The 22,487-nt window shown below is 47.8% G+C and overlaps 2 protein-coding genes across 3 annotated transcripts in view; both read left to right on the forward strand.

Moving 5' to 3' along the window:
* Nucleotides 1-22,487, forward strand: part of TCF7 (transcription factor 7) — a gene marked incomplete at its 5' end in the record, with an annotated part of 1,449,389 nt that overhangs the window by 356,362 nt on the left and 1,070,540 nt on the right. The gene's annotated exons all lie outside the window — the stretch shown is intronic.
* Nucleotides 1,616-16,132, forward strand: LOC309554601 (uncharacterized protein; the record flags this gene model as incomplete). Its single annotated transcript, XM_082256324.1, has 2 exons — nucleotides 1,616-2,236; nucleotides 14,834-16,132. 2 exons carry the CDS (start codon nucleotides 1,616-1,618, stop codon nucleotides 16,130-16,132), a joined length of 1,920 nt encoding a protein of 639 aa, XP_082112450.1.

The raw sequence follows: 22,487 nt of genomic DNA on the forward strand, positions 1-22,487 counted from the left end.
TGTTATCGAACCCATCCCCGAGACAATGGGGCGACCGGGGGGTCTATCCAAAGATTTATGCACTTTTGGCAAGGAATAGAACGTGGGAAGGATTGGCCACTTAACATTAAGAAATTCGTATGTCTCCTGATCTATGATGTGAGTATATAGAGCATTCATCAAAATGGTTTTAAGCTGGATCTTAAACTCCTCTACTTTCTCCTGTGGTACCGGGACATACCAGTCTGCATTGGTAAGTATGTCCATGCACATATTTTCGTATTGGTGCCTGTCCATAATGACCACATTGCCGCCCTTATCAGAGGGTTTTATGACAATGTGGTCGTTATGGATAAGACCATCCAAAGCACGTTTTTGAGAGACAGACAAGTTGGAGGTCCCATAGGTGGGGACCGCCAAGTTGTCTATGTCCCGTTGGCTTTGTTTGAGGAAAGCCCAAACTGCTGGGCATGTCTGAAGTTTGGGAAATTTGGTGGATTTCGCCCCTAAATTTTCGAGGGTTCGGTGCATGATTATCCTCGCCGTCAGAGTCAGACTCCGAGGACGAGGAACCATCGCCCTCCATCTCCTCGTTTTCCTGTAAGAGTTGCATAAGGGTTTTAAGATTCCTAAAATCCTGTGCTTTGAAGCCTTTGTAGAGATCCTCGTCCCGCGTATTAACTTTATATTTGTCTTTGTCGAACAAGTACTTATAAGTCAAGCTTCTGGCAAAGAGATGAAGATCTTTTACGACCTCAAACTTGTTGAGGCCTTGATCTGGACAGAAGCTAAGGCCTAGCTGTAAAACAGATCTTTCTTCGTCTGATAATAGGTAAGACGATAGATTGATAATGTCCAAGGCCGCCGGATTGGCCTGCACAGCATCATTTCCATCGTTTACACGGGACGTGGTCTCAAAGGCCTCAGTTATATCACCATGTGCATGGTTAGTGTCCATGGAACATACAGCAGGGGAGGAGTCTATGTTTTGGTAGTCATGATGAGTTACTACTTATCATGTAGGTGTCGAGGGGTCCTATTCTTTTTTTCTTTTTCCTCCGGATAGGTTAAGGGAAGTGGTGTGCCTAAAGGGAGTCCTAAAGGGAGATCCTTAGGGGGAGGAGGGTTGGTATCAGAAATTGGTCTGATTGTTTTGGGAATTGCGCCCAGGTCTCGGACCATATGCATGTTGGGGGAGCATTTTACGCTAGGTGCCGATTGAGGGGACAGTAAACGTTTTCGGTTACTCCTCTCATTGATCCCTGATGCGCTACTATTACCCTCATCGTTGTGTTTACGAGGTTTCGTACCTCCTTTACCCCCGGGTCTATTACGGCCAGTTTTTGTATGGGATTTGGAGGATGATACTGATGATATTAATGATATCTCAGAATCTGAGCGATAGTTATTGGAAGTTCGATCTGTGGGGAATCTAGATGGTTTCTGTTTTCGCGTATAATTGGGGCGTTGCCACCTGTACGCGTACCCGCCGGTAAAGGCAAGTTTGTCTTTATAAAACTTTTGATATTATTTGATTAAGATGTTTTTGTTGTAGTTCTCCAAGTATATCTGCAGATCCTCATGATAACTCATCATGACTACCAAAACATAAGACTCCTCCCCTGCTGTATGTTCCATGGACACTAACCATGCACAGGGTGATATAACTGAGGCCTTTGAGACCACGTCCCGTGTAAACGATGGAAATGATGCTGTGCAGGCCAATCCGGCGGCCTTGGACATTATCAATCTATCGTCTTACCTATTATCAGACGAAGAAAGATCTGTTTTACAGCTAGGCCTTAGCTTCTGTCCAGATCAAGGCCTCAACAAGTTTGAGGTCGTAAAAGATCTTCATCTCTTTGCCAGAAGCTTGACTTATAAGTACTTGTTCGACAAAGACAAATATAAAGTTAATACGCTGGACGAGGATCTCTACAAAGGCTTCAAAGCACAGGATTTTAGGAATCTTAAAACCCTTATGCAACTCTTACAGGAAAACGAGGAGATGGAGGGCGATGGTTCCTCGTCCTCGGAGTCTGACTCTGACGGCGAGGATAATCATGCACCGAACCCTCGAAAATTTAGGGCGAAATCCACCAAATTTCCCAAACTTCAGACATGCCCAGCAGTTTGGGCTTTCCTCAAACAAAGCCAACGGGACATAGACAACTTGGCGGTCCCCACCTATGGGACCTCCAACTTGTCTGTCTCTCAAAAACGTGCTTTGGATGGTCTTATCCATAACGACCACATTGTCATAAAACCCTCTGATAAGGGCGGCAATGTGGTCGTTATGGACAGGCACCAATACGAAAATATGTGCATGGATATACTTACCAATGCAGACTGGTATGTCCCGGTACCACAGGAGAAAGTAGAGGAGTTTAAGATCCAGCTTAAAACCATTTTGATGAATATACTCACATCATAGATCAGGAGACATACGAATTTCTTAATGTTAAGTGGCCAATCCTTCCCACATTCTATTCCTTGCCAAAAGTGCATAAATCTTTGGATAGACCCCCCGGTCGCCCCATTGTCTCGGGGATGGGTTCGATAACAGAACCAGCCATCCAATTTGTGGATGACCAGCTTCGACCACATGTGATACGCCTTCCCTCCTACCTCAAGGACACACTAGAGTTGCTTCGAGTTGTGGAAGGGCTAACGGTGCCGGCGGGTTCCCTGCTGGTCACCTTAGATATCGAAGCATTATATTCAAGTATTCCCCATGATCGAGGTATGGAGGTGATTACTACCTTTTTAAGGGAACAAACCCACAAAAAATGGCCACTGGCTGAGTTCACTCTACAGTTATTGAACCACATCCTATGACAAATGTTTTCACCTTCGCTGGCACCACATTCCTCCAGGTACAGGGGGTGGCGATAGGGACTTCATGTGCCCCATCGTACGCCAACCTGTACCTGGGGGGATGGGAGAGAGAGCTGTTCGCCGACGATTCCGCCTTGATGTATCTGCGCCACTTGGTTTTGTGGCGCAGATACATTGATGATGTTATCGTCGTGTGGACAGGCTCACCAAATGAACTTTCGGAATTTATAAAATATATTTCCAACAATAACTACAATTTTAGGTTCACTTACCATTTTGACTATGTCCAAGTGCCATTCCTGGACACCATGGTGTTTCTTGACCCTGACAGTAGAATGTATACTTCCCTGTACCGCAAAAGTACGGCGGGAAACACCATACTACACTATACAAGTGGCCACCCACGCTCTTTAGTTTCGAGTATTCCATACTCCCAATACCTCAGGATACGACGAAACTGCACTTTAGATGCAGATTTCGAACGTGAAGCTAAGGCCCTACAACTACGTTTACTGGAACGGGGCTATACAAAAAGTATCCTAAAGAAATCGTACAACAGGGCCAACAATCAAAAAAGAGAGGGTCTAATTTTTGGGCCCCGCAAACAAAAAACTTCAAATACCACTAAGATGATAACCAGGTTCAACCAACACCACCAGAGCCTAAGAGGTGTCCTGGCAAAAAATTGGCACTTTCTTACAGACGATATCATCATCTCAAAATATGTCAAACCCTACCCTGAGGTGGTCTACCGTAAGGCGGGCTCCCTCAGGGATAGATTAGTGCATAGTCACTATTCAGTTCCAGTGGAGGTGGAACCAGGTGCTACGGGGGGTTTTGGAACCTTCCGCTGTGGTAACTGTGATGAGTGCCCCTGGGTCAGAGAGGGTTACCTTTTGCCTCTCCCCCGGGGGGGTACACTCAAGCCTAGGTTCTATGCCACGTGCTCTACGGAGGGGGTTGTATATCTGGCTACCTGTATATGTGGGGCCTTTTACGTCGGCAAGACGAAAAGGCCCTTTGCCCGGCGTATACACGACCACCTGTATTACATCGATACGGGCCTGATGTACACCCCCATCTGTAAGCACGTTGGCATACACCACAAGTTTGATCCTCACACTATACTTTTCTCCGTATTGGAAGTAATCAAACATAACCCACGGGGTGGTAATTTTGATAACAATATACTTAAAAATGAAGTTAAGTAGATTTATAGGCTTCAGGCCACTAAATCCCCCGGTTTAAATACCGCCATATCCTACAAACCCTTTCTGGAATAGGACGGTTGCATTGGGCCCCGTTATAGGTCCCCTCTTTGACCCTCCAGCTTTTCCTTTTTTTTCTTTTCCATTTCTTTTTTGTTTCCTTCCTTTTCCATTCATTTTCTGCTACTTTCTCAATTTATTCTCAGTCGCTGTCCTTTTGCGATTATTGCATTGGATATTTTTGATATAACTATATGTGCATTGTTGGCACCCTGACACAGCCCCCCCTTCTCAGGGATATGTCTAGGGTGCTGAAAATTGGAAGTCATTTATTGCTTAGTGAATTGTTACATTCCTTCCTTTTCTGATGTAAAACTGCCTACTGCATTTTGACTGTAACGTGCCTATTTGGTTTGCCGGTACCTGTTGTGTGCCCTTTGGCCCTCGGCCAGTGCCCAGGCGCCAAGCCGGGGGCTAGGAGGGGTGTATCAGCGGAGTCATCCGCTCCTCCCCCTGAGGCTCCCGCATCCGCCCTTCCGAGGGACGGATGTTTTGGCCGGACATCGGCGCTCCCCGCGCATGCGCGGTGTGCGCTTGTCCGACCACTAGTTGGCGCCCGCACCGGAAATGACCTATTAAGGCCGGTTATGGCCGTGTCACTTCCGGTGGGACCGGACTATATAAGGACCTACGGCGGCGCAGTATGATCAGGTCATCACTACCTGACGCTGCGGTGCGCGGGACGGGTGCAACTGTGATCTGGCTTCCGGGTAAGTTCTGCCTGCTGGCGGGAGTACTCTTTGTATCCACCACCCCTTCTCATTCATCCCCACTACACAGTTCCATTCACGGGCCCTTCCTCCTCGGTACCTAGGTCTCACTGTCTTTTACTTTGCATGATTGATCACCTGGCAATCTCCCTCAGGCTATCAATCACTGTCACTCAGGTGTTCATTGGAGATATATATCCCTCATACGCTGCTACCATCATTTATTTGCACTCTCCATTTCACTACCTTCCTTCACTTGTTGTTCCTCCCTTATGGCGTCCCCACTATCAATTGGGGACTACCCACACACCCCCTGTTTTCTTCCCTCTTTCATTTTTCAGCTCATCACGGTTTCTCCTGTCTTTTCCTAGCATGCACTTGTTGCTGCACGAGGTCCTCTTTCTGGTTCTTACACCTATTTTGGGACTTCTGGTTCTCTGCCTTGTGGTTTTCCTCTGTGGGCCCCCTAAATTCCCTCTTTCTTCGTGGAATATTCATTACCCTCTGCCTATGTGGCTTAAGGTATAATATGCTTGACCCAATATAACTTCTAACTAGTTTGCAACCTATCCCTTTCCCCTTTCAGAGGCTGGAATCTTTTATCCTGCTCTGCTGCAATTGATAAATTAGCCGATTGTTGTGTCCCAGCCCGGTCCAGCATTGGTTGGCCTATCAAGGCACTCACTACCCCGCGTCCACTCTAGGACCTGGGGGAGGGTCCGGCACCAGTCTATACGCACGTCCAGCTATGCAGTCCACAGTTGCTTTGCTTTCGTTTATTACGTGTTGGTAAGTTTTGAATGCTTATCTGTATGTATATGCCTTAAATAACAATGTATTGATTTGTAATCTATGCGTTTATATGCGCACAATGAATACTACTAATATTTCTATTTATCAGTGTTTAGAGCCTTTGCGAGAGGTCACAAGTCACTTGGTCCCTGACGAAGCCATTGAAATGGCGAAACATGTAGGACCCCAGTGACCCCCTGCATCTCCTCGGTTTACACGAACGTAGTATTCACATGTATATCTACTGTAACTTCTGTTTTATGAATTTTGACCATGAACTTTTGGATACAATTTTTGTATCTTTTTAATTCACAATGTTAATTAATAAAATTCAATATTTTTAATTCAATTTTGTTTGCTCTGTCTGTGCCACAACCATACACCTATAAAGTCCCATTATTTTGGTGGTTTCATGGCTGGTTCTCCAGTCCACTGAACACCGGATTCTGCTTTTACATGTTCATACCAGGGATGTGGTGGTTTTGGTTGGCCTTAGGTGTAACTCTGTCAGTCACCCATTTCCATTTTTTGTCTGTACAATGTACACAATAGTCAGACACAGAACAATGGTTCCCTAACGAGCCCTCAATACACATTACCCTGAGTGTCAATACTTCCCTTAGCAGACAACAGGTGCGGTCATTAGCACACCTGACAATAGGTGAATGGGGAGCCACCTTAGACAGTCCGGCTCCTCAGAATTTCCTGGGATGACCATATTAGGAGTGGACTTCCTGCTCAGAAACCTCATGGCAAAGGGAACAATTGACCTTGCTGACAAATATGAAGCAATTCAACCTATCACCCATCTGTCCTTAAATTCCACTGATGGTGAACACCATCACATATCTTCCCCCGGGGAAACAGTCCAACAGCCACAGTGGGACCCCGAACGGGTCAACTCGAGGATGTTGGAAAAGTAGTCTTAAGGTTCTAGGTCTGTCTGTCGGGATAACCCCTCCGCATTCCCATGTATATTCCTGGAGTAGGGGTGTGGGGCCTTTGTGTAATTGAGAAATCTACACGTATGTGTCTTCCATCAAGTTCCATTCCATTTGCATGTTCTTTTGCCTCCTTTGCGTCTTCAACATTTTCAAAGCAGACAAACGCGAAGCCCCTGGAACGTCGAGACTGCTGATCATACACAATGGATACATCAGCCATTGGACCATATGTTGAAAATACTTCTCTTAGATCTAGCTCCGTTGTGTAAAGACTTAGGCCAAACACGCCCAAACAGCAGTTAGGATCAGGATTTACCGGACGTACTCTACTTCCTATATGCCGCCTTCGATTTGACATGGGAGAGCGACTGTGGCTGTGACGTCTGGTGGTCCCGGCCATGGTGGCCTCTGGGGCATAAGAGGAGGTTAAATGGCCCAAATCGTTCCCCAAAAGTACTTCTGCGGGTAACTCGCGTAGTAATCCCACTCGCACATATCGCTCCCCTGAGCCCCAATCCAAGAGGACTTGGGCGGTGGATAAACGTAGCACCTGGCCCCCTGCTACCCTGACTGCAACAGTCTGGCCGGTCCGGGCTGACTGGGGAATCATGTGAGGCTGGATGAGGGTAATCGTAGCCCCGGAATCGCGGAGTCCCTGGGCCGGCTGCCCATTAACCCATACTGCCTGGCGATGGTTCTGCCGATTATCTCCGGCAGCAGCTTCGACAGGATCCGCTTCGAAAAGTTCGCCGCACTCTTCCTGAACATCTCGATGGTTGGGCTCATTCTGGTAGCATGGATGGATGGATGATTAGTCTCTCGATACCTCGTGGTTTGGCTAGGGCAATGTCGTCGCAGATGACCAGTTTGGTTACAGGTATAGCACTTAGGTCCGGTAGGAGGGTTGAGTCGGGCTGGGGGTCTCGAGGCAGACCACGGAGGTACTGAAGTTGGCTTAGAGGCTGGTAAACTGGGCCGAGATAGTGGATAACGCTCATTTTGGCCTGACCTTCGAGAGTCCAGATATTCATCGGCCAGAGTAGCCGCTTGCTGTATCGTCTGTGGTTGTTTATCTCGCACCCAATCCCGTACTACCGGAGGGGTGTGGTTAAAAAACTGTTCTAATAGTACTAGCTGGTTGATGTCCTCTATGGTATGAGCGTGGCTTCCCTGGAACCAGCTCTTAAGGTTCCGCTGCATACGATGTGCCCACTCTACGTATGTTGTGTTGGTTTGTTTCCGGGATTCTCTAAACTTAATCTGGCTGGCTTCGGGTGTAATGGCAAATCGGGCTAGCAAAGCTTCTTTTACCCGGTCGTAGTCTTTAGCGTCTTCGTCCTCCAGGGCCCGATATGCATCCGCCGCTCTGCCAGTTAAATTACTCGCCAGTAAGGCGACCCAATCTTGGGACAGTACTTCATGTATCTGGCATAGTCTCTCAAAGTCCTGCAGGAATGCGTCAATTTCCTCCTCTCCTTCCTTAAATAGTTTGAACGCCCGAAAGAGCAACTTATGGACAGTCGCTGCATCTTTAGGCGTTTTCTCCGATTGACGTATTTCTGCCATTTTCTGCTCATGTTGCCGCTCTCGTTCTTTCTCTTGCCGTTCTCGTTCTTTCTCTTGTCGCTCTCGTTCTTTCTCTTGTCGCTCTCGTTCTTTCTCTTGTCGCTCTCGTTCTTTCTCTTGTCGTTCTAGTTCTTTCTCTTGTCGCTCATCCTGCAGCTGGATGTCTCTAATGGCATTCTGTATGGCGGTCTCTGATGGGTTAGCACCATATAATGCCAACCGCTCCCGAACTCATTGCTGAAACAAGTCTTCAACTGCCCGGGGTCCTGCATCACCCTCCCTCTGATCCATCTCGGCCAGCTCACTGATCATGGTGGCCTTGTTCTTTGTCCCACTGGTCCCTCCGCGGCTCTCAAGTAAGTCTCTCAGCATGGCTATCCTGCATGCTGCATAGCTGGTCATTTACTGTGGTGGTTTGGAGTGTCCCGGTAACTGGAGAGCAAATCCCACCGCTGCCAACCAATGTGACGAGACCCTTGCTCGCTCTGTCCGCTCTCCCGACACTCCTCTGTTTCTAGTACGTCAGCTTGCAGATCGCAACGTCTGATGGTTCGGTCAACCAAGGATCCGGGATCCGAACTACAGCTATGTGCCGTTCGGGCTCGAAAATGAGTCAGTAGTGATTGGTCAGATAGCTTGACCAGGAAATGCAAATGAGGACTTGAAAATGAGTCAACAGGGATTGGTCAGATAGCTTTGACCAATGCAAGGAGACAGAAGCCCCAGGGGGCAATCAATGTACACAATAGTCAGACACAGAACAATGGTTCCCTAACGAGCCCTCAATACACATTACCCTGAGTGTCAATACCTCCCTTAGCAGACAACAGGTGCGGTCATTAGCACACCTGACAATAGGTGAATGGGGAGCCACCTTAGACAGTCCGGCTCCTCAGAATTTCCTGGGATGACCATATTAGGAGTGGACTTCCTGCTCAGAAACCTCATGGCAAAGGGAACAATTGACCTTGCTGACAAATATGAAGCAATTCAACCTATCACCCATCTGTCCTTAAATTCCAGTGATGGTGAACACCATCACACACCGTATTTGCGCAGCGGTCTTCCAAACGCGATTTTTTTGGGAAAAAATTCACTTTTTTTTAATTAAAAAATAACAATCCAGTAAAGTTAGCCCAATTTTTTTCCATAATGTGAAAGATAATGTTACGCTGAGTAAATAGATACCCAACATGTCATGCTTCAAAATTGTGCACGCTCACGGAATGGCGACAAGCGTTGGTACTTAAAAATCCCTATAGGTGACAATTTAAACATTTCTACTGGTTGCCATATTAGAGTTACAGAGGAGGTCTAGGGCTATTATTGCTCTTGCTCTATCGATCGCGGCAATACCTCACATGTGTGGTTTGAACACCGTTTACATATGTGGGCGGGGTTTCCGTATGCGTTCGCTTCTGCGCGCGAGGTAACGGGGACAGGTCGCTTTAATTTTTTTTTTTACTATTTATTTTATTTATTATTTTTGATTTTTACACCGTTTAAAAAAAAAAAAAAAAGATCACTTTTATTTCTATTACAAAGGAGATCTGGGGTCAGATCTCACAAGTACACTAATAAAGATATAAAAAAAAAAGGGACCTTTAAGCCGGTTGCTAGGCAACGACGTTTGCCGTAGCTCCGGTCCTCCAAGAGCATAGAGTTGAGTGAGGGCAAGCTTGCCCTCACTCGACATCCTGTCTGTGAGGATCCGGGACCCGATCCTTTTCCCCGCTGCCGGCGGGTCCGGTAAGCAGGGAAAAGGGACGTGGCGGGAGGGGGGGGGCACCTCTTCCGCCATCCCGGAAGGGTGATCCCGCGGCAAATCTGCCACTGGGACCACCCTCATCGGAAAGCCGATCGCCTGCAGTTTAAAAAAATACCAGGGTTATGGCAGCTATCTGCTGCCATAACACCGGTATTTATGTTTAAATGCAGGACGTATATATACAGTGGCCGGTAGGGAGGTGGTTAATAGCACTTTGATGCCCAGGCCCAAGACTAGAAGACTTCACTTACCCTAAAAATGTGGGTACTGGGGCTGGCTGCTGGTCCTGGGGCCTGGCTTCAGGGACTGGGTCCTGGCTTCTGGGGCTTTGCTGTTGGTCCTGGGGTCTGGCTGCTGGTCCTCCTGATTCCTGGCTGCTGGTCCTGATTCCCGGCTGCTGGTCCTATTTTCCGGCTGCTGGTCCTGGCGTCTGGCTGCTGGTCCTCCTGGGGTCTGGCTGCTGGGGCCTTGGGGCTCGCTTCTGGTCCTGATTCTTGGCTGCTGAACCTGGGGCCTTGGGGCTGGCTGCTGGTCCTGATTCTTGGCTGCTGGTCCTGATTCCTGGCTCCTCTGTGGTGTGCCGGTCTCTGTGGTATGCTGGGCTCTGTGGTATGCTGGGCTCTGTGGTGCCGGCCTCTGTGGTGCCGGCCTCTGTGGCCTCTGTGGTGCTGGCTCTGTGGTGCCGGGCTCTGTGGCCTCTGTGGTGCCGGGCTCTGTGGCCTCTGTGGTGCCGGCCTCTGTGGCCTCTGTGGTGCTGGTCTCTGTGGCACTGGCCTCTGTGGGTTCTGTAGTGGCAGTGCTCTGCTCTGTGGGCTCTGTGGTGATGGGCTATGTAGTGGCAGTGCTGTGCTCTGTGGGCCCTGTGGTGCTGGGCTATGTAGTGGCAGTGCTGTGCTCTGTGGGCCCTGTGGCGCTGGGCTCTGTGGGCTCTGTAGTGGCAGTGCTGTGCTCTGTGGGCTCTGTGGCGCTGGGCTCTGTGATGCTGGGCTCTGTGGCCTCTGTGGTGCTGGGCTCTGTGTGTGGTGCCGGGCTCTGTAATGCCGGGCTCTGTGGTGCTGGTGGTGCTGGGCTCTGTGGTGCCGGGCTCTGTGGCCTCTGTGGTGCTGGGCTCTGTGGCCTCTGTGGGGCCGGTGGTGCTGAGCTCTGTGGTGCTTGGCTCTGTGGTGCCGGGCTCTGTGGTGGCAGTGCTGGCTCTGTGGTGGCAGTGCTGGCTCTGTGGTGTGGTGGCAGTGCTGGCTCTGTGGTGTGGGCTGTGTGGTGGCAGTGCTGGCTCTGTGGTGGCAGTGCTGGCTCTGTGGTGTGAGCTCTGTAGTGGCAGTGCTGGCTCTGTGGTGTGAGCTCTTGTGCGATATCCCGGCAGGGCTGCGGTTGTCACTGTGATGGCACTTCTAATTACTTCATAGTCCCGGCTCACAGGCGGAGTGATATCAAATGCACTCCGCCTGTGAGAGGAGGAGCCGTACAGAGCAAGCAGGTGGCTGCAGTAGAGAGCAAAGATGCTGCTTCCTCTGTACGGCTCCTCCTCTCACAGGCGTGTGCATTGATATCACTCCGCCTGTGTGCCGGAACTACAAAGGATGTAGCGGCTGCAGTGAGAGACTCCCGCGACTTGCGGGAGATTTTTAGGGTTATGTGCGGCATGCGCCCCCCCCCCTCACGCGGCGCCTGGGCACGGTGCACCCCGCGCACTTGCCCAGGATTGGCCCTGCTCCTGAGTTAGTCCTGTTAGCCTCTCGTCTCCACAGAAAGATGTTTGGGTTTGTGGCACCGTCTTGGGATCCTCTGGCCGTTGCCACAGACTCACTGGTGGCTCCTTTGGGGCCTGTGTCTTCTGAAATACGGCTTTCCTCTTCTGGAATCTTTGCCAAGGCTTTTGCGTAGGCTCGAGGCAGAAGGGATTACGGCCATCCTTGTGGCTCCAGACTGGCTTTGCTGGTCTTGGCACGCAGATCGGTTGTGGTTGGTCGTCGATGTTCCTTGGTAACTTCCTCTTAGAGGAGATCTGTTGGTTCAAGGGCCAATCTTCCATCTTGCATTAAAGTCGCTGGCTTTAACGGCTTGGCTGTCAAAGCCAGGTGCTGCAGGCTAGAGGGTTGTCAGAAACGGTGATTCCCACGCTGTTGCAAGCTAGTAAATCTACTTTTAGCTAGTTTTACCATCACCTTTGAGGAGCATACTTTGCGGATGTGAATGCGCCGCCTGCATTTTGTCCTTATCTTCATCCCGCACTCAGCAGTGAGGACTTTTTACTTCTCTTTACCAGGAATCCTTTAGGCATGTCTGTGGCAGAAGCGGTGCAGCCATTTTACGGGGCAATTGCCCCTCTGCCCCCTGGCCCAGTCCTCCCCTGGTCCCAAGGGTCAAAGAAGATATGCAGCTGTGTCTGTCAATGAACAAAAGAGAAAACTGGATTTTTGCCTTACCGTGAAATCCTTTTCTCTGATGTTCATTGACGGACACAGCACCCGCCCCTCTAATGAGTTGGGGTTTTTGGTCTTCTGACGCTGCTTGTTACAAAACTGAAGAGCTAGAGCAGGAAGTGGGAGTATCCCCCTGGGACTGCCCTATGGGCATAGTCAAACTTTATTAACTCTCTTCCGCCTAGTATCTTACTCTCTAATGAGAGCAGTATAACCCAAGGGTCAAAGAAGATATGGAGCTGTGTCCATCAATGAACATCAGAGAAAAGGATTTTACAGTAAGACAAAAATCCAGTTTTCTTCATAACCTTAGGCCAAAATATATTATGCTACATGTCTTTGGTAAAAAAAAAAAAATAGTGATCTGTATATTATTTGGTCTTTAGTTCAGTTATAGCGTCTACAAGTTTAGTATATATATTTGAAAATGTATCAATCCTGATGTACTGATGGCTAATCTCATTTCTTGAGGCCCTTAAAAGGTCAGAACATTGCAAATATCCCCCAAATTATCCCTTTTCTTTTTTTTTTTAATCATACACTCAAAACTATTAAGTAAGAGGAATGGCAAGCTTTTTGAAGTTGTAATTTTTTTTGCCACCGTTCTTTGGAAAATGAAGAAATGAAATTAAAAAAAAAAAAAATGTTTTTTTACAATTTTATTTTTTAAATGCTGTCTCTCCAGCGCAGTACAGTATCATTACATGGGGGGTGCGGTGGTGATCAGGAACACTAACTGGGGACAGCATGTTTAAAAAACAAAACGTGATACCTGTTGGCCAATCGCAGCTCACAAGTAAAAGAAGTAAAGCTGTTCTGTATCATCTTGATCTAAAAGCTGGTGATACTGGACTAAGGCCCCTTCCACACTTATGCAACGCGATTTTACCGCGATTTCGGCATGATTTTGACGCGATTTTGAAAGCAATGGCTATGGCTATATACCTCCAAAACGCATTCAAATCGTGCCAAAGTAGTGCAGGAACTAATTTGAAGTCGGTGCGACTTCAAAACGCACAGATATGAATGGGGCTCATGAAAATAATGGAAAACGACTTGTCATGCGATTTTGCGGTCCAAAATCGCGGGACAAGTCGCGCTAGTGTGAAACGGGCCTAAAGGTCCTTGTTTGATCACTTTTTGTTATGGGATGTTGTTCCTGTGTCTCCTACAATTTACTGTGCTTGTAAATCACCCTGTTATATGCTTTTCGAAAGAAAACTATAAACTTATGTGCTGATGCACATTGTACAGATCTATTCCACTGGCATCACTATTTAAAGCCCAGCACTAGAGCTGCACAATTAATCATAAAAAAAATCGCAATCTAGATTCAACCCCCTCACGATCCTAAAACTGCATGACCTTAATTCTTACAGAGCTGTTCTCTGCTCACTCACAGCTGTCAAAAAAAAAAAAAAAAAACATTGTTAAGGCTGCTAGATAACGATAAACACAGTGCTTTAGGGCTCTTTCACACGGGCGTTCCGATCAGATCCGCCTGTCAGTTTTTTAGGCGGATCTGATCGGATGCCCCATTCAGCCCTATGGAGCAGTGGATGTCAGCGGTGACCTGTCCGCTGACACCCGCTGCCATCCGCATCCGATCCTGTCCGTGAAATCCGGACGGATGGAAACCCTATTTTCTCAAATCGCCTTTCAGGACAGCACCTGGAGAGAGCGTAGCTCCACCCAAAATTACAGGAAACACTGCCAAGATAAAACTCCTCCTCTTCCACCATGCCTCAGTTATTGTTTCCTCCGCCATGGTGGAAGCATTGCAGGAACTTCTGGGGGGGCTGCGCTCTCTCCAGGGGGAGGAAGGGTGGGCCTACCTCCTTGTGGTGTGTTTTGTTAGAAGACCATCCCAGCTCCCCTCCCTGGGTTCAAAGGGGATGCGCTGGAGCAACTGGCTTCTCTCGCTCAGGGGAGCAGAGCCTCACCGGAGGGTCTGGTCTGTGTGCCAGGGGTCCGCGGCTTGGGCTGGCAGTCAGGCGGGGAGGTTGTGTCTTTCCATGCTCCCCGCATGTCGGTTTCTGGTCCCGGGGACACGCGGCGTCATGTCCGGTAGGCGGGACTTCCGGTGGGGGCGTGGCAGCTTTAGTTACGGCCGTATGGGACGCAGGAGTCAGGGGCGGGTCAGAGGTCAGTGCTTCCACTTCCGGTCCTCAGCGGGGGATGCGGGAAGTGGCAATTAAATTTGCTGTGGAGAGATCTGTCCGTTTGCGCTGCGCTCTCTGTACAGATGGAGGAGAGGACTGCAGCATCGGTGGAAGCAGGCACCGTCAGCACCAGCCAGGCTCAGGTAGGAGAGGTGCCTCTATTCCTTACTATTGGGCTTTTTTGGGGTTTTTTTTGTTTGTCTCCATGGGAGCCTGCCCTGCATTTACTGAGTGTATTGTTCCTTGGTCTTGCAGACTGTGTGTTTTCTGGGAATCTTTTCACTGTTTGCTTCTGTGGGTCACTGCTCCTCCCTTGTTAAGTCACTGTAGGGGGTTGTTTTTCTTAAAGCTTAGCAGGGGTTCATGGTGGCTTTTTTCTTTATTAGGTTAAAGCCACAGTGAAAACCAGGGCCCCAGCATCGGGAAGGAGATGCCCTTCGTGTAAAAACCCGCTCAAAGATTCCTGGCCTAAACCTCTCTGCAAAACTTGTATTGCAGATTTGGTTAAAGAAGAAACTGTTCAGCAGAATAGCGATTTCATCTCTTCAGTTAAGGAGCTTACAAACACTCTGTCGTCGGTTCGTTCCCTGTTGTCCAGGGAACCACCACCTCCCACAGATTCCCAGCAAACTGGAAGAGCATCTTCTCAGCCATCCACCTCTAAGTCTGTAGTAACCAGTGACTCAGAGGATGAAAGGGCAAGTGCTCTCTTGTCCCTCAAAGATTCAGAGGATGAGGAAAAAGAAGAGGCTGCTAGATCTTCTAGGTACAAACTGTCATTGAAAGAAGTAGAGGAGCTACTCGGAGCGATCTATACCACGTTAGGGATCGCAGAGGAAAAGGTTCAAATGTCAATCCATGACAAGATGTACCAGGGCCTGGAGCAGACAAAACGCAAGGTTTTTCCTGTTCATAAGGTTCTTACAGAGTCCACTGAGAAAGAGTGGAAGGACCCTGAGAGGGCCCCATTTTTTTCTAAATCTCTAAAAAGGAGATTTCCCTTTGAAGAAGATGAGGCACATCTGTGGAACAAAAAGCCCAGAGTTGATGCGGCTTTCTCTCAGGTGTCTCGCCGCACGGACTTGGCGTTTGAGGATATGGGGATATTAAAAGATGCCATAGATAAAAGGGCAGATTCTCTCCTTAAAAAGGCTTGGGATTCCACTACATCCAGCCTCAAGCCGGCCATGGCCTCCACAGTAGTAGCCAGAAACTTGGAGTGTTGGCTGGAACAGCTCAAAGGGCATGTGGAGGCTGGAACAGCTAGGAAAGACCTCCTGGAGTCCTTTCCCCTGCTCCTAAAGGCAGTAAAATACATGGCAGATGCTTCAGCTGAATCAATTAAAATGTCTGCCAGGTCAGCAGCCCTTGTGAATTCTGCCAGGAGGGCAGTTTGGTTGAAGACTTGGTCTGGTGATTCCGCCTCTAAGGTTAAACTGTGTGGTTTGCCCTTTGCTGGTGACTTGCTTTTTGGTCCAGATTTGGAGGCGATTCGTGACAGAACAGCAGATAAGAAGGCCTTTCCATCCAAAAAGAAATCGCCCCCTAAGAAGAGATTTTGTTCTGTTCCACAAACCCACAGAGGGCGGGAACAAGAACAGAGATCCAGATGGTCCTCCCAGAAAGGCAAGGGAAGAGGGGGAATTCTCTTCAGACTGCCTGATCAGGCGGCCAAAAGCAAGTGACATCTTTCTCCCAGTGGGAGGAAGACTGTTATGGTTCCTCCCACAGTGGGAAGAAGTGACCGCAAGCCCCTTTGTGAGGAACATCGTGGCCCAGGGTTACAAGCTAGAGTTCTCGGAGACTCCTCCAAGCAGATTTTTTGTTACTTCCCTCCCAAGGGATCCGGAAGAAGCTTCCGCAATGATGTCTCTGTTACAAGAGCTGATTCAACCGGAAGTTCTCATTCAAGTTCCCAAGGGGCAACAAGGCTGTGGCTTTTATTCCCACATCTTCCTGGTAAAGAAACCCTCCGGCAAGTACCGGCTGATCCTAAATCTGAAGATCCTGAACAAATCGATTCGGTACAAACATTTCAGGTTGGACACCATCTACTCAGTGACCAAGCTGCTGTCCCCAAACTGCTTCATGGCATCTCTGGATCTGAGGGATGCTTATTTGCACATCCCAATAAACCAAGATTGTCAGAAATTCCTATGACTGGCGGTCAATCTGGGGGAATCGGTCTGGCACCTCCAGTTCAGGGCCCTCCCCTTTGGCCTTTCATCTTCTCCCAGGGTGTTCACCAAAGTGATGGCGGATGCCCTGGAGCCTTTAAGGCTGAAGGGTATTTCCATTGTCCCATATCTGGACGATCTGCTAATTTTTGCAGATTCCAAGAGCCAGGCATTGGTACACCTTCAGGAGACTCAGGACCACCTAGAGGGTCTGGGGTGGCTTCTGAATTTGGAAAAATCCAGCTTGATTCCATCTCAGCAGATAAAGTTTCTGGGGTACAGGATAGATTTAGTCCTCCAGAAAGTCTTCCTACTTCAAGAGAAGATAGTGAAAATTCAGAATGCTGTCTCCCAGATGCAAACCAATCGTCAAGTTACATTCCGGTCGGCCATGGCAGCTCTGGGCTTGCTCATGGTTTCTATCCCTGCTGTACAGTGGGCAAGGCTGCATTCTCGTCTTTTCCAGAGAGACATTCTGCAGAAATGGTCACATCCAGACCCACTGGAGAAACTCATCAGAATTGTCACAAAAGCAAAGAGGTCTCTGTGGTGGTGGAGGAATTCCAGAAATCTGGAAGAAGGTCTGTGGTGGTCTTTCCCTCTGAACAGACGCCTGACCACGGATGCCAGTGCTTGGGGCTGGGGAGCCCACTTAGACGGTCGGACGATGCAGGGAACATGGTCCAAAACAGAGGCCAGGAGGTTTTGCAACTGGCGGGAGTTGAAAGCTATCCTTCTAGGTCTTTGGTCTTTTCAACAGGCAGTCAAGGGCCATCATGTTCAAGTTCTCTCAGACAACATGACAGCGGTGGCCTATGTGTCAAAACAAGGAGGCACAAGAAGCAGGCAGCTTTCAGATCTGGCAATCCAGCTGCTCTCTTGGTCAGATAAAAATCTGGCCTCCTTGACAGATGTTCATCTGAAGGGATCACAAAACCTTCTGGCAGATTTACTGAGCAGAAGAAAAGTGTTAGAATCAGAGTGGAGTCTGAACCAGGAAGTATTTTCGGAGATTGTGGAAGTTTGGGGTCTTCCCCAGATAGATCTGTTCGCTTGTCAACAGAACGCCAAGGTCTAAAGATTCTTTTCCCTCCACAGGGAAGATCAGGCTTGGGGCTTGGATGCACTCGCTCATCCATGGGACTTCCCCTTGTCTTATGCGTTCCCTCCATTCCAACTAATCCCGTTCTCAAGAAATTCAGGGAGGAAAAGACAAATTTAATCCAGATCACACCTTTCTGGCCAAAGAGACCTTGGTTTGCCCCCCTGCTGAATCTGGCTTCACAGCCTCCTTGGAAGCTCCCATCCAGGAGGGATCTCCTAACACAGGGGAACCTGATTTATCCGGAGTTGGACCATCTACAAATGACGTTGTGGTTTCTGAGGAAGACCTCTTAAGAGCCAGGGGCTTGTTGGAGAAAGTCATCTCTACCCTTCTCTCCAGTAGAAAGAGGGTAACCAGGGCCATTTACATGAAAGTCTGGAAAAAATATAACTCCTGGTGTTCCAGCAAGAATTTTCGAAATTAAAAATTTAGTTTCAGTGCTGGAGTTTCTCCATGAAGGAATGGAGAAGGGGCTGGCAGGCAGCACTCTAAAAACGCAACTGGCGGCTCTTTTAGTTTTTTCGAGAGGACGTTGTCCCAAGAGTCTTTAGTTATTAGGTTTTTCAAGGCATTAGCCCGCAACAGGCCAGTAGCCCTTAAAGTATTTCCTAAATGGGATCTATCCATTGTTTTACAAGGTTTGACTACGTTTCCTTTCGAACCCTTAAAAGAAGCTTCTTTGAAGAATGTGGTTTTGAAAACTATCTTTTTGATAGCTATAACCTCGGCCAGAAGAATTAGCGAGATTCAGGCCCTCTCAGTTTCGGACCCCTTTCTGACATTTTTTTCAGATCGAGTTCTGCGTACAGACCCAGCCTTTCTCCCAAAGGTTGCGTCATCTTTCCATAGGTCGCAAGAAATTGTGCCACCAACCTTCTCAACTCTTAGTAACACTCGTGAGGAGTCCTTTCATACGTTGGATGTGAGGAGATGTTTACTTCAGTTCCTCCTCGTAACTAAAGAATTCAGGAAGTCAAACGCATTATTTGTCATCTTCTCAGGATCTCGTATAGGAGAAAAAGCATCTAAGAACACTCTAGGCAAATGGCTTAGATGGGCAATCGAGCAGGCTTATGTAGCCCAAGGGGAAGAACCTCCAGAAGGTATTTTAGCTCATTCCACAAGATCTATGGCAACCTCATGGGCTGAAAGGGCCGGTGCTTCGCCAGAACAGATCTGCAAAGCGGCTACCTGGTCTAGTTTCTCAACCTTCCTTAGACACTACAGGTTGGACTTGTTGTCAGCTACAGATCAGGCCTTCGGCAGAAAGGTTCTGCAGGCAGTGGTCCCACCCTAAGTGTAAGTTACTCGCTTATCCTCTCCAGGTGCTGTCCTGAAAGGCGATTTGAGAAAACCTCAGTTAGACTTACCGGTGACGGTATTTATAAGAGCCTTTCAGGACAGCAGCAGCTACCCTCTCTGGTTTTTGATTAGGCTACCCTATAACTGAGGCATGGTGGAAGAGGAGGAGTTTTATCTTGGCAGTGTTTCCTGTAATTTTGGGTGGAGCTACGCTCTCTCCAGGTGCTGTCCTGAAAGGCTCTTAGAAATACCGTCACCGGTAAGTCTAACTAAGGTTTTCCATCTGTCCTGGGGATCGGATGAGAGCGGACAGGCGGTCCGCTCTCATCCGATTCCCCATAGAGAGCAGCGGGGCTCTGACACCTCCCTCTCCACACACAGTGCGGAGACGGAGCTGTCATCCGCCGGATCGGCGGATCGATCCCCGCTGAGCAGGGCACGGTCCGCAACGAAATGCGGACCGTGTGAAAGGGGCCTTACAATGTATAATTTGTTCTTTTAGATCAAAGGATTTAACTTCCATCTTTAACCACTTAAGCCCCCGAGGATTTGGCTGCTCAAAGACTAGGGCCTATTTTGCGATTCGGCACTGCGTGAATTTACCGGACAAATGCAACGCTGTACCCAAATGAAATTGAAGTCCTTTTTTTCCCATAAACAGAGATTTCTTTTGGTGGTATTTGATCACCTGTGCGATTTTTACTTTTTGTGCTATAAAAAAAAGAGCGACAACTTTGAAAAAATAACAATATTTTTCACATTTTTTTATATGAAATTCCCCCCCCCCCCCCCCAAAATGTAAAAATCTAATTTTTTTAACATTTTAGGCCAATTTGTTTTCTGCTACATATTTTTGGTGAAAAAAATCGCAATAAGCGTATTTTGATTGGTTTAAGTTATTGCGTTTACTAACTATGGGAAAGATTTATGTCATTTTTATTTTTTTTTTTAACTAATAATGGCGGCGATCTGCGATTTTTATTTATTTATTTTTTTTGCGGGAATGCGACATTGCGGCGGACAGATCGGACCCTTGACTGGCCTTTTTGACACTTTTGGGGGTACCAGTGACATTACTACAGTAATAAGTGCTATAAATATGCACTGTTACTGTAAAAATGACACTGGTAGGGAAGGGGTTAACTTTATTGATCAGTGGGTTAAATGTATCCCTAGGGGCGTGATTTGAACTGTGGGGGGGCATGGCTTGTGATGTAACCACAGAGACATACGATCCTACATAGCAGGATCGTATGATCTCTGCAGTTACACCAGGGAGAATGACCAGTGGCTTTGTTTACAATGTAAACAAAGCCGCCTGCCTTTCTCCCTCTCCAGTGGGAGATTGCGAGTGGCCGGCGGATATCGGAGCCGCCGGTCGCTCGCGCGGGGATGTTAGTGACTGAGCGGGGGCGGGAGCTCGCCCCCTAGAGGCTCATGGGCGAGTGACATAGTACTACATCGTTTTGCCCAGTAGGGGCTGACTGCTGCAGTAAATAGTCGTGCGGCGGTCGGCAAGTGGCTAAGTGAGGGAAGTTTAACCTCTTAAAGACTAAGCCTTTTTCTGACACTTGTTGCTTACAAATTAAAATCAGTATTTTTTTGCTAGAAAATTACTTGGAACCCCCTAACATTTACATAGTTTTTTTTTTTTTTAGCAGAGACCCTAGAGAATAAAATTGTGATAGTTACAATCTTTTATGTCACACTGTATTTGTGCAGAAGTCTTTCAAACACTTTAATGAAAAAGAAAACAGTAAAGTTAGCCCAATTTTTTTGTATAATGTAAAAGATGATTTTACACAGAATTGTGATCCTTATTCTAAGCAAACCGTGCATTATGGTGCAGCTCTTGCCAGATTTGCTGTTTGGAGGCTGAGGAGTGGGAAGTTTTGAGTGGAGAGTGATATACATTTTTGCTTTTGACTGCTGGTGACTGTTTGCATTTTTAGGGTTCTTTCCTTGCATTTTTTGGGGGTTTTTTTTTCCTTTTTCCTTTTTTTTTTCTGTCACTTTTTAAATAGCCTTTTTTTTTTCTTTCTTTCCTTCCTTCAGACTACTAATTAAGGGGAGTGATTAATTGGTCACAGGTGCTTCAGGTCCTATTTAAATTTCTGCAGGACTCCTTTCTGAGCTTTCTCTTTCTTGAGCTTGCCACCTTTTTGCTTGCTGGATCTCTGACCAAGTGGATCTTGACTAACAGGAGTCTTCTGACCAGTAAGTAACATCTGAAACTTTCTATTAGTTGTATTGTTTTACCAGGAAAATATGTGCTAGCAAGATTGAAGGTTATGTGCAGTATTCAGTCTTCCGCATGTATACAATAATGGAGCAACCGCTCCAGGATGAATACCGCTGCGACAGATGTAAGCAGGTTGCCCTTCTGGAAGCTCACATTAGAGATCTGGAAGAGCAAATTGCAACACTGGGCAGACCTGACAACCTTGAAAGGGGTCCCCTGCTTGCTGAGCAGGTGGCTAGTGGGGTTAATGGGGAGGGTGGAGGGGTAAGTCAGGTTTATCAGGTGGGAATATGGGTTAATACAGTCAGAGGGAGTGGTAGGGGCTCACAAAAAGGACAGCCCTGGGTTTGAGCACCCTAACAGATTTGCCATGTTGGGTGAAGATTTGGGGGTTGCAAGCTCAGAGGTGGCAGCCCTAGATATCACTGTTATCCCTAACAGCCCAGAGAGCAGTCTAGTAGAGGTGGTGAGGGGACTGTAGGTAGGCCTAGACAGTTGGTGGTAATTGGGGATTCTATAATCAGAAGGACTGACGCCAGGATCACCTCAACCGAATGGTTTGCTGTCTCCCTGGTGCCAGGGTTCGGCATATGGTGGACCGGGTTGATAAATTACTGGAAGGGACTGGGCATGACCCAGCTGTCTTGGTCCACATTGGAACCAATGACAGCATATATGGAACGTGGATGCCCCTTTATGAACCAATTTAATGAACTAGGCTGCAAGTTCTCTATGTGAGAAGTGATCACAAAGTGAGTGTGGAAGAGGACCTAGTTGATGGAGTGTGATGAGTCTGAAGCAGTATAAGTGGAAATGTACATGGGTGTGCGTAATACAAAGATTATCATTGGAGTTTGTTATAGACCTCCCAGTATTAATGAGGAGTTGGAGACTCCGCTCCTGGCACAGATAGAAAGGGCTGCAAGGGCTGGGACAGTGATAATAGTGGGGGATTTTAACTACCCAGACATTGACTGGAGTAATGAAACTGCTGGAACAGTTATATTTTTTGAAATATCAAATCTATAACCGGCTGGAGAAAGATAAATTTTACTTGAAGACAAACCTGCACTTTGTTTCAAAGCAGGGGGTGCGTTTGAGGGTAGAGCTGAACGGGGCCCCATGATTTCTTTTGGCGTCCCTGTTCACACCTATGCGGGTTGCGTTTGATGCATTTTCCCAGTGTGTTTTGCATTTTTGGTAGGGGTCTGTTG

This window comes from Pelophylax lessonae (assembly GCF_965119305.1).
Source record: "Pelophylax lessonae genome assembly, chromosome: 4".
Classification (NCBI taxonomy): domain Eukaryota; kingdom Metazoa; phylum Chordata; class Amphibia; order Anura; family Ranidae; genus Pelophylax; species Pelophylax lessonae.